General features: G+C 37.7%; 1 protein-coding gene across 1 annotated transcript; it reads right to left on the reverse strand.

Annotated features, from left to right (window-relative positions):
* Window positions 1-2,524: 2,524 nt before the first annotated feature.
* On the reverse strand, window positions 2,525-12,461 carry LOC139478114 (repressor of RNA polymerase III transcription MAF1 homolog). The gene is made up of 7 exons (XM_071260429.1): window positions 11,840-12,461; window positions 9,449-9,595; window positions 6,466-6,625; window positions 5,888-6,012; window positions 5,206-5,325; window positions 4,091-4,168; window positions 2,525-3,186 (listed from the first exon to the last, which is right to left on the reverse strand). The coding sequence occupies exons 1-7, from the start codon at window positions 11,920-11,922 to the stop codon at window positions 3,168-3,170; spliced, it is 732 nt and encodes a 243-aa protein (XP_071116530.1). The 5' UTR covers window positions 11,923-12,461; the 3' UTR covers window positions 2,525-3,167.
* Between the last annotated feature and the right edge of the window lie 701 nt (window positions 12,462-13,162).

Below are 13,162 nucleotides of genomic sequence, written 5' to 3' on the forward strand. Positions count from 1 at the left end.
GCATTTGTACAGCTACTACTGACTCTTGATAAGAACATAACAAGGTGACAAGCCATACATGATTTTATATGAATTCACTTAATACAAGTATATACAGACTGAACATTGTTAAAAAACAACAATCTACATACCTGTCCTTGCAAGGACAGACCGTCTTTCTGTCAAGGACCATGTATCAAATACCAGAAACAAACACCAACAACAACTTCCAGGTACAAGTGTTAATGTTTTTTCATCTATTATTATCTTACAGGAGTGAGCTGTGTGTTAACACTACTTTCAACAGTATTCCAGTTCTATCACAAGTTGTCAGCTTAATGTGGGAGGAAAGCCCGCAGTGATGCAGGTCTCAGACGTTTACCACTTTGGTAAAACCCACGTGGACGGGTATGGTGCTGACAAACCTGGAAACATAATCTGTTCGAACCAGGATTCAAACCCACATATAGCGCCCAAGGGACAATTCTCTGCACATTGAATTGCGATGTCTTAGACAACTCGGCTACTTGTGCTGCCCATTATCTTACAGGCGATGATTTGATGAAGCAGTGTTTAATTCAAAGAAAATCTTAATGCCCAAGTCCTGTAAAATGGTAAACAGATTGTTATCATGGTTACTTACCAAAACACAATACTAAACTAAAATGAACTACTAATATTAACTGTGTCTAATTTTGGGAAAGACTCATTTAAATTTAAAAATCCAACAGCCCATGATTCAGAAACAGTGTCAGAAAGTTTTGGTTTGGGGTATTTGAAACATGGCCACATCATTATGTACAACCTAATTAATCCCTCCAGCAGGTTTACACAATCCCGAGTCAATATATATAAATATACATCCCATGCAAAGCTTGTCAAGAAAATTCAACCAAAATACTTTTCTGGTGATACAAAAAAAACAAAAAAAACCACCCCAAAAACGAATTTGACATTCAACTATCAGGGTATATGTTACAGAAACCGATGGCAACAGTTGATATGCATATGAGAAGGATACAGCAATGATGAGTGTTATAATGTAAGAGGTGAAAAGATCAACATCACAGTTCCTCGGAATCTCTGCAATTACCATGGTTACACAGGCATGCCCTTCGTTAGGTCCACACACCAGCTAAACAGCAATGTACATCATGTATATCACATGTCCATCATCTTCATCATCATCATCATGAAGACACATGCCTCCAGTAGTGAGACTTATTAATCATGCTTGCTTAACAAATGTCCTCCAATGCTCCTTTGAAGCCTCCTGTCTGGTACGTGGTTTGTGACGATTCTCATTTCATTGTAATACTGTTGCTTTTGGAAATCGACACTTCAATTTAATTTCAGGTAATGATTTCCCACCTCTCCTTTCAGTCCTTATAGAAATCACATGTCTTATGTTGAATTTCATTTGATTTTACAAGTAATCATGGAATTAAAGATGAGCATCTGCAAGCATGACTTTCTCAACATTGTCACCAATCCTTGTCGTTTGTGGTTGAGATCACTTTATCCATATCCTTTCTACAGAGAAATCACACATGCAAGTCTTATTTGCAAAAGCAAAGATCCAGAGTAGTTTCTAGAACAAATGTTCTTCTTGCTGGTTTTCCTACACTTCGTGAAGACAACCACAGTCATCTTCCACTGTCCTCCATTAAGAGAGTCAACCATAGACATGCTGCCTTGTAGATTAGCTACCATTGCAAAGGTGGGTTAATCAAGATAAATGTTTTCTTCAATGGTGCAAAATCAAAATGGCAATTGTTTTTCACACATATCTACGGAACAACAATTGCTTTGCAAACAATATACTTGATAAGCAGCAAGGATATCCTTTGTTGCCACATATCAAACTCGTTCCTTTCTGATTTCGCCAGTGTGCACATCAAAAACAAACTGCTAATTGAAATTTCAGTTGCCGTCTTTTATGGTGGAAAGAAACCAGGTCATTCCTGCATTGCTATTTGGTAGCCAGTATCCAGTAGCCACTGCAATGACAGAGCACCATCCTGTCCCACAAACTTCCATCAACACATGGTCCTGTGTAGAAACTCTTCCAGATGTCTTTGATCATTGTCGAGTGGGAATAAAATATATATAACTGAACACACTAAAACACCTTCAGAAGCCTTTTTCATAAAGTAATACTAACACAAAATAACAACCTATAACGGAAGACATACATCATGGTAACAAAATGATTTTCTCATTGAGATATTAGAAAAGGATAAACACAAAATTTACCAATATTCTGGTTGAACGTTACACATGTTTAATGGATTTAATTTTTTTTCTGTTCTGTTAGTGAGTGAATTGGGTTTAATGCTGCTTTGAACAGTATTCCAGTCATATTAAGGAGTGTCAACTTAATGTGTGAGGAAAGCCTGAAGTGATGCAGGTCTTAAACATTAACCACTTTAGCGAAACCCACGAGCACGAGTATGGTGCTGACAAACCTAGAAACATAATCAGGGTGAACATGGATTCAAACCCTCCGTCATAGGTTTCTGGCACGCCCAGGGGGAGTAAAAAATTGCGGCACCTTAAATGACTGTACAACCATGACCCACTTTTCCCTAAATTAACAGCTTGCCAATTTCATATAGTCCTGATTAGATATTTCACTGCACTCATGATGGAATGATTCATTAAACTTTGCAACATAACAAATATGTAACTTGCTATGAGAACAAGGTGCAATCCAATATCAACATGATCAAATAATAAAATGGAAAGAGTAAATGAAATTAAATGAACGAAAGGCAAAAGAAGCAGAGATAAGGCAGGAAGAGGAAATGACAGTTAAAAAGAAATCTAGCACATTAATCAATCATGATCAATCATTATCAAGACTAAATCATTCTAGTTGTGAACCTCTCTACAACATATACACTGGGTTCAACATGGTTAATACAGTCATGTTTGTGAGACAAGAAAAAGAAATAATTATTTGATTGGTGAAATGGTTGAGGATACTGATAAGAAATTGGATTGAAGATGTTTATGTTGAGCATTCATTAGCACTCGCGAAACAAGGACATTGGCAAACCTTCTGTACCCAAAGCATCAGGCACTACTGTCAGATAACAGTACTCCGAAGCTTAAGCATTTTAAGCAAAAGTTCTTGAAAAGAAAACAGAATTCAAAGAAACAGAGAATATCTGCAGCCATATTGTTTACATCCCAACATCGTCCCTGAAAACAAAGAAACAAGAGTGAATACACTGGGAAATGTACTTACTGTAAACTACGGTCATAACCAACTCAATAGGACCACTAATTTTAGTTCATTATAACCGTAGTTTGTTATAAGCATATATACAGCATATATACAGCATATAGCATACAGCAAATAGACGGGACCAAAAACCATTTCATTATATCCGTCAGTTTGTTATAAGTGTGTTCGTTATTAACATACTTTACTGTAATTTTACAGGGACCTAAATCTGCAGCAAATGTCAGCAATTTTTTCCCAAATTGGAATAACAAATTTCCCAATTCCTGTTATATATTAAGAACTAATGTTATGGCTTTGAAGAGGTGACTCGTATTTCACAAATACGATTTGAGCAAAATAATGACCTTTTCCTCCAAATTGTCTGTTGTGGGCACCTATTTTGGAATCCTGGATAAATCTCTGTATTACCGAATGTGACAAACCAACTGAGCGACATAATGAGTTTGATTTTACGCCGCTTTTAGCAATATTCCAGCATTATCACAACAAAGGACACCAGAAATGGGCTTCACACATTGTACCCATGTCAAGAATCGAACCCGGGTCAAACGCTTTAACCACTAGGCTACCTGACTGCCCCTGAGCGACATAGAAAACAGAAAGTATAACATAATGAGGGTGCTTGATGCATGCTTCAGTGCTTTTACATTGGGATCTGTAGTCGAAATGAAAAGTCACATTTTCAAGAAGCACACACTGACTGTTAACATTTCCAAAGCATTAAGATTTTGATGACGGCGATCACAAATAAGTGGAGACTGAAGTGTTGTCCAGATAAGACAATATGCCTAATGGTAAACATGGACAGTGAAAGGGTTAATACTGAAACCAGGACACCTAGTAACCATGGTAACCTACTCTGTCATCATTGTGTCATCAGTCAAGTCCATGCTGACGTCGGTGCCAATACCAGAGTCTCCATAGGGCACAGATGCACTGAAACAACAATACACATGCATCACAACGACCCTAAGCTTACATCACCAGTCAATGTTCTTTAACACTGCGTTTATATATAATATCAGTATTAAAATATCCCAGCTATATGACAGGGTCTGGACCTGACTAACCAGTGATTGACATCATGAGCAACAATTCATGCCAATTTCCATCAGTGACATCAACAAGTCTAACCACCAAATCCACTCTTCATGCTCTTGTGGACTCTAAAAAGTCTGGAACACTGGAGACCAATTCTTCCCTCAAACCTACAGGGTTAGGTCTAGATCATTTCAAAAGGGAGTCATCCTTTTTCAATTTTTTTTGTATAGGCATGAAACTTTAATATAGGGGTGACAAAAACAAATATCACCTACATCCGAAAATCATTTCACATAGGTGTTATGCCAAAACCATTACTTTTCTTCAGGACAATAGTATGTACATGGACACTTAAATTAAAGGGGGGACAACTGGTAGTGTAAATTATCTCCCTTATGTCCTAAATTCCAATACCAAATATCCATTTGTACGTACTTCTATGATCTAGACAGTCAGCATTCAAAAGCGGCAGAAACTAACAGTTTTAGTCCACCAGTCCTAATAATGATAACATATAGCAAAACCCTAAAACATGGCAAATTTCTACTTGTCCTTATGACACTTTAACTAATGGGCAGTTTGGCAAGGACTACAGGACCAGTGCCAATTTCTAAAGCTGTTCAATGTATGGGTTTAATATTCCCTTGATATGTTCTCCAAAGCCATAAAGTGTATTTTCAAAGACATATTTTAAGATGCTTCACTAAAAGATCAGAGGCACCAACTGCACTTTATTCTGCGATAAGGTACACGTTTTGAGTTAAGTCATCATGGGGTAACGTCTGGATGCTGTTCAAACTACCTCCCCGTGATCTATCGTTTCCTTGGTACCATCAATCTTTCATTATTGTCATCCACATCAGCTATCGGCCAAAAACAGTGTGCAGTAGTAGGTGTAAAACGTTGTATTTTCACGTAAAAAAGATGTTCACCTGGTAGCTCTACATGTGAAAAACACAATCCTCTTCATCTTTCTGTTGTAGAAGAAGTAATTGAAAGACCATATACAGCCCTCTTCTCCATATGGATCGGACGCAAGGTCTGGGTTGTAGCTGAACGGGGATGAAAGTGAGGTATTAGCATGATAAGTCTTGTACCATCGTCAGTACTTCACGTTTGAATACACCAACGTGAATACCTTCAGCCAACAACAGAGTGACATGTTTCTAGTCAAGGAATGAAATGGGTCTGTGTATTTAGCACATGGGAGTGAGTTTGGTTTTACGGCGCTTTCAGCAATATTCCAGCAATATCACGACGAGGGACACCAGAAAAAGGACTTCACACATTGTACCCATGTCGGGATTCGAACTTGGGTCTTCGACGTGACTAGTGAACGCACCCGACTGCCCCAGGTATTAGGGGAATGTAGTGTATATACAGATATAATTTCTGATGACATCAACTATGGTTTGAAAAGTGTCATAAAGGTCTTCCTCAAATTATCTGTGAGTAAAATTTGAGTTATATATACAAAAGCATTAAAAAATGCATTCACAAAAACAGTCTCATCCCTTGCAAAAGAACCTCCAGCTATGATTATGGTTAATAAGTTACATGCTATACTTTAGCAGTTTTTTGTCCTTTATATGTATCACTCAGAGGCTGGGTTACCTGTACACGTCACAGTCCTGCAAGTTGATTTCTTCCTCAATAGCTGCCCATAAATGAGGTTTCAGAGCACCAAATGTGTCTCCCGCAGAGGCAAACAGCTGACTGTCGATACCATTCACCACAAACTGTAACAACAAACGAAGATGCAACACCACATCTAGCAGGGACAGACATAGTTTTTCAAGTGTGTCAGAGGGCACTCATATAGATGTTTAGCTGCGCCTTCGAAATTAAAGATTATTAAAAATAAATTTTATCCATCATCAAACTCTGAAAGTCTGAAGTGTGCTTCCATGTAATGAACATTGTCACAAGGGACTGTTGTAAAAGAAATAGGATTTAAAGGATGCCCTTCAAGTACCAGGAACGTAATTTAACTATGAAATTACCATGAGTTAGGGTTTTAACCAAGCATACATAAATACATGGCATTTTTAGTTTGTTTGTTTGTTTACACATTCCAGTGATAAGACGAGAGAGAGAGAGAGAGAGAGAGAGGGAGGGAGGGAGGGAGGGAGGGAGAGAGAGAGAGAGAGAGAGAGAGAGAGAGAGAGAGAGAGAGAGAGAGAGTGCTGTACCTGTGGACTTGGCTCTCTACTGAACTCATCACTCTTGGCATTACTGAAGTCATAGTCTGGGTTGAAGGAAGCATTCAGCGTGGAGATGAGGTAAAATAGGGTCTTCGTGGATATCGTATCACAGAGATAGCTCTCACCCTCGTAGCTGTGGCTGTACTGTCTGAAATATAAAGTCACTGTATTCACTGTACTCGTAGTGGAGACTGAACAGACACTAGGGAAAGAGACCTGGGAGGTTTCAAATGTTAACATACTAACAATGTTCAAAACTAGCATGTAAGTCACTTAAAGTTTTAGGAGACCCTAGTTTTCAAATACTACACTAACAGTATATTCCAGAGGCAAAAAAACTTTAAAGTCCAGTTTCCACCCTTGCCAAACTAGGCTGGAATTTCATAGTTACATTTTGGCTGGACTAACGAGTGCATAGTCCAATCAAAATCCTGCAACAAATTAGACATCCAGTTTGTAAACAACATGGATTTCAACGTGCAGGTTTCTATCGACTGCAGGATGTGCAAAGTCTGTGTGCTGTCAACTGGGCATCGACAGATATTTTCCAAATCTTTTCATGTTTTTAATCAAGGTGCTCAAATGATTTGATATAACTCGCTAGGTAAAACCCATTTCATTACAACATAGATCTTGATTATCGATCAGATGGTCTTGACTGACCATCTTATTTTAAGCAAATACAAGTGATATTTGGGGGAATCTGATTGGTCAGTAGGAGGGACATAGAAGGGACACAAGTCGTAATAGCCACTGGTGGCGCTACAATTGAACCACGAAATTCCAGCGTAGTTCTGCAAGAGTGGAAACTGTATGTTTGTAGTCAGTTAACACCCTTGCCTCGGGAAGCTGCACTAACAGCTGAAAATCACAAGGACCAGGACCCCTTCAATTTCAATACCTCAGCGTTCCTATTAACCGGTAATTACCAGTTTTTTACCGGTAAAATTAAGCTTGGACCGGTAATTCATGTGACTGCCAGTCCCTGTGGACCGGCAAATAAAGTACCTTAGAAATCTTTGTTGTTGAACAAAACATCGGTGATATTCATATAAGTACATTTTTCAAACAAAGTCAGCTTGTCTGTTACCATCAGGGTTTCCCCTTGTCTATTTATGGGTTAAATATCCATTTGTAGCGACTTCGTCTCGAAATATTAAAAAGGAAGAAGAGAAAATTGTGACTGAAGTTAATGTGAATGACGTATATACCTAACTAAGTTACTTCGGAGATGACATCTTTGCACTGAACATTATGTTGAAAGAATTGAAACCAAATAATTTTCATATTTCTTTTATTTGTTGAAAGCTGGGACTGGCAAAAATTAGGGGGGACTGGAAGTTTCAAAAGTTGATGAAAAAAGGAATCACATAAAATAATCTTCTAAACAAAGCATATCAAAACAGTGATTATTAGTCCATCAACTTTATTTGCACGAATCAGAGCTATAGATAAGCAGCGTATTTGCGTAAAATTTTCAAAACCAAATTGCTTTCAGTTAACTTGAGTACAGAAATACATGCATTTCATGAAAAACTCAAATAATATAAAAACAGCTTGCGTAAATACCCAATGAACATGATGAAGCTTTTACCATTTGTTTACAGCATGCATAGAAAGGAGCTAATTTCCGAAACAAAATTACAAGCTAATTTACTTTCTGAATCAAGCCTATCAACCCTTAGAACAGTTATATACATCTAATTCATCATTTCATTTTTTTTTTAAATCTTAAAATGTTCACTAAATTTGGAAAAAAACCAATAGAGTGATGAATAGATGAGTGAAAAAATATTTGTTACCAAATGAAAAATGTAATAACCCAATTAAAATAGAAACCCTAGAGTAAAAACTCAATGGCTCAAAAAGTCATCTGGAGCTCTGACACATGATAGATTATAATGTCCAAGAGGTAGACCATTGTGAACTTTTTGCTCAGTTAAATTCCATATTAAATTCGGCTACACCAAGTACACATCCCAATGTGAGCTGGACATGGCTGACCACACATGAGGTATCAGCTTGACCCAGAGCTTATGTCCAGCAACACCTGGCTGTGCCTCAGGCAAACAAGATAATCCTGTTCCTGAAGTAACCAACGTTTATTGATGCCCATAACCTTTGGACCCAAGCTGCAGGATGTTATCAAGGTTAGATAAATTCAAAACAATTTGAATTGAGAAACAGAAGTTTGTAAATGTAATTTTTTAAGATATCAGTAATGATTATCACCCAGGGATCGATTTAGCTATGTAAAACATGACATGCAAGTTACTGCAACCTAATATTGAGTGTGAGTGAGTTAAGAATTTGGGTCACATCCGCAATATTGAAAAGTGCAACCTAATATTATGTCGTCTAAAATATATGCCGGGCCTCTTATGCAACTTTCAGAGAGAATTTGTAAATATCGTATTTTACCAAATGATTGATTTTTTTCCAAAGAGTATATTTCTTTCTTGAGTGTGTTTAATACAGTGAAGTAAGTAGTGTTTTTCGCCATCAATGGTTGAACATGTAGAGCATAGCAAAATCTTTCGAACATTATCCAGACAAAATATAATTGAAATGTCCAGAGCCACGAAGACAAATTATTTCACTACATCCTGTCAAATAATGAAGCAGTCAATATCAACTGCATTTGTTTCCATATCTATCATTTCAAACAATAAATACCCCTTCATAATCAACTGTTGACATTTTATGTATAATAATATCATCAAATATGTGATATTGATTGTTTTGTTTTTGTATGTGTCTACAGGAATGTAAATTATGTATGTCTGTATATATGTATATATGAATCATAATGTCTTGTCTTTTAAAATTGCATCTGTGCCGTAATGGAACGTTTCTGCAATAAATATTATCTTATCTTATCTCATGCTATCGAAAAGGCACCATTTGGCTGCCTCTTATGACAGCATAGGTTGCTAGGAAGCACTTCTAACACTGCTGATGGTATTGGTACCTGACAGGGCTGTGTGACAGAGTGCTCTGTGGTGGTGACAAGGCCTGGAGGCCACCAGTAGCATTGCCTCCTTCATTTGCCTCACTTGACAAGAGCTTGAACAAACGTTTGTCATTCCCTGCCATCTTACAGGAATAGCTCTCAATCCTGTAACAAAGAGGTATACAATATTTACATTGTTGGTTGGTTGGTTTGTTGTTTAACGCCGCACTCAGCAATATTCCTGCTATAAGACAGCGGTCTGTAAATAATCCAGTCTGGACCAGACAATCCAGTGATTGATATCATGAGCATTGATCCACGCAATTGGGATTGATGACATGCATCAACCGAGTCAGTGAGCCTGACCACCCAATCCTGTTAGTTGCCTTTTACGACAAGCATAGTCACCTTTTAGGACAAGCATGGGAAAATTATTGTGAGCAACGTTCCATGTTGTCAGGTAGATTGCCAAGTAATCGACCAAGTCATTGAGTCTGACCACCTGGGCCCACTAGCACAAAGGGATCCCAGCACTAAGACTATTGTAAACCTATGTTAAAGTATGGGAGTTACAATCACCTTAGCACTGATATCACTTTGTGTAAGTGGGCCCTGGGCCCCATTCGACAAAGCGATCGTACTGCTAATCTGATCTTAACTCCCAAATCTTAGGCTTACATAGGCTTACGATAGTCTTAGTGCTATGATGACTTTGTGGAATGGGTCCCTGGACAATTTAATCGCCTCTTACGACCAGCATAGGCTGCTAGGTACCTATTTTAAACCAGAATCACCACAGGGATATTTGTTTATAATGTTCAATCTGAAATCGACCTGTGAAGATCCAAGTTAGAAAAGGTCTTCAGCAACCCATGCATGTTGTAAAAGGCGGCTATGCTCATCATAAGAGGCGACCAATGGGATCGGGTGGTCGGGCTCCCTGATTTGGTTGATGCATATCATTGTATCCCAATTGCATAGATCGATGCTCATGATGGCAATCACTGGATGATGTGGTCCAGATTTGATTATTAACAGACCTCTGTCATATCTCTGGAACATTGCTGAGCGCAGCATTAACAACAAATAAACAAACAACAAAATCAGTTTGAAACAATAAGATCATGATATTGGGGCATACCTTTAGCATTGTTTAGAATACAGTCCCACAAACTTTTCATACAATACCCCATGACGTAATTTGTTACATTTTGTTTTCAGATACACAGTAAAACAATGCCCTGTGTCCATGGTGAAAACATAGGTCATTGAGTGAGAATAAGCTCCTCTCAGTGATCTATCATCTCTAAATGTAGTGTCACTGAATAGGTACAGCTATGTTGGGAGTTTTCAATATTTCCTTACGACATATAGCCTGCAGCATATGAATGCATCTTTATTTTCAAAATATATTTTTTTCCTGTTTCAACTTAATTCATGTAGACAAATTTATTAGAAATAGGAACTAATATGCAGCATTTAAATTGGCACTAGTCTTATAGTCCTTGCTAAACTCCCCAATAGTTAAGGTATCATAAGGACTTAGTAGAAATTTGCCCTTTGTAAGGGTTTTGCTATATGTTCTCATCACAAGGACTAATGGACGGAAACTGTTAGTTTCTACCACTGATATGCATATTTTACTTTTGTTGATATGGTACTTTTCATAATTATGCACAAGAACGCAGTTAAATCAATATTTATTTTCTGACAATGCACTAATCAAAAATGTTTGCTGGTCCAAACACTATCTATCAACTGTAATTTGTAATGACAAGGATATGAAGCTTTATCATGTTTACCACCTGCATAAGCCCCTGGGGTCTAAAGGGCTTGTGCTCCCTTCTAATGCATTTTCAAGCATGGGAGCCAAAGACACAAAGCGTGCAAATAAATTCTCCTGTCAGGGTATTCTTGTTTATTTTATTGTTTTCACATTTTCAGTTGCATTTATACTTAGTCAGGCTATCGGGTTAACAATGCGAAGTTTGCGAGTTCGAGTTATTTTTCAGGCAAGCTATCCAAAAAGTGATAGGTGGATTACCATCATGAGCATCAAACAGAGGAAAGTTCAAATACTGATAACCCATTGTCACTGTTGCAGTGCTGTGTGAGAAATACATAAAAGCTACATCATTGATAAATGAACGAGAGAAAAACGAAGTGTCAACAATGTCTGAAAATACATGCTTAATCATAAATTTAACTGGAACAGGAAAATATTGACAGCTAGACCCAGCTGGGATTGTGTCAACATCATAACTTGATCAACAGGTAATTCTGATTAACATTTCAATCAGTTTTTCACACAATCTTCCAAACATGTAACATCTGTGTATATTAATGGTAAAATACTTCATGTGTGAAGAGATGAGCCATGTTTATTTATAAAGATGACCTTGACCTTACCTTCCGTCAATTCTACAATTCTCAAGCTCAATTGCAAGAGCCGAATTGACCGCTTCAAATCTTGAATTTTCTAACAACTTCATGGTTGTCAATTTTAGCACATCCAATCACAAACAGGAATCGTGTTAAAGTATTTGTCGAAATTTACCAATAAGAACCAGTCCTTTCACTTTCCTTCGGTCGATTGTGAAATCCCATAGAACAATAACAAACACAAATCTCTTCCTGTTTAACAACACAAGTGACAGGGCGTAAGGTGTAATAAGTTCGTTATACTAAAACACGGCGGTAGTGTAGAAAGTTTGTGTTTGCTTCTGTCAAGGACAACTTGTTCTGTTGATGAATCTTCGACGAATTTCATGTCCTTTTCTTCAAGTGTATGGACAACAGCCATGGAAAAATCAGCTGTCAAACCCCGATGTGAAAACCTCCGTTTCGCTCCCAATAATGCTTTTGTCGACAATGTTGAAGGACTCCGAGAAGGTTGATTGCCCTGACAGTCCTGTAGACTGTACAATTAACACAGGTTATCCGTCAATCAACACTGAATTCGTCTTGTTCTGCAAAATAAACAATCTAGTTTCTAAATATACTTCTTCGAAGTCGTTTTGGATTTAGATCATATCCCACAATGCCCTACGATAAAATATTTGCGCATGCGCATAACGCCTAAATTTGTTTTTGTTTTGGGAATGACGATAAAGCGAACAGTGATTCAAATAAGTAACTTATTCCATATCACAAGTAATCATAATATATCGAACATTTTGAACAATACGTTATATTTGCATAAACGTAAGAAAATAACACATGTTTTATGGAATATAACATCATACCTGATACCGAAACACATTTTGTTGCTCTAAGCCCTTTTTTTATGTTACTCGGTATGGGCGGGATTTAAAAAAAGGAGGGAGGGGGGTCCACTTGGGCCGTTTATAACTTTGGGGGTGGGGGCGGGGGTCCACCCTACAAATCAGCCACTGTTCAGGACTATGTTGCACAACTTTAGAGCTATAAATGGTGTGTTCACATGTCCCTATTGTTGAAGGGGGAAATGTGTCACCTCCGGAAAATCATTGATATAGGTTTTTAAAAGAAGAAAATTATTTATTTTTAAATTAAAGCGCAATGATTTAGCTGTTATAAAAATGACATCCTCCCTACAGTCCTACTCAGGGGCGGATACAGCTTTTTTTAAAAAGGGGGTGGGTGGGTGCACAATTAAGATCTATTTATTGTCTTTGGTGGTAATTTATACAGAAATAAAGATATTTTCGAAATAAAAAGGGGGGGGGGGGGGGTGCTCTGTATCCGCCCATG

The sequence above is a fragment of the Haliotis cracherodii genome, unplaced genomic scaffold (assembly GCF_022045235.1).
Source record: "Haliotis cracherodii isolate W230 unplaced genomic scaffold, xgHalCrac1.p SCAF_39, whole genome shotgun sequence".
In the NCBI taxonomy this organism is placed as follows: domain Eukaryota; kingdom Metazoa; phylum Mollusca; class Gastropoda; order Lepetellida; family Haliotidae; genus Haliotis; species Haliotis cracherodii.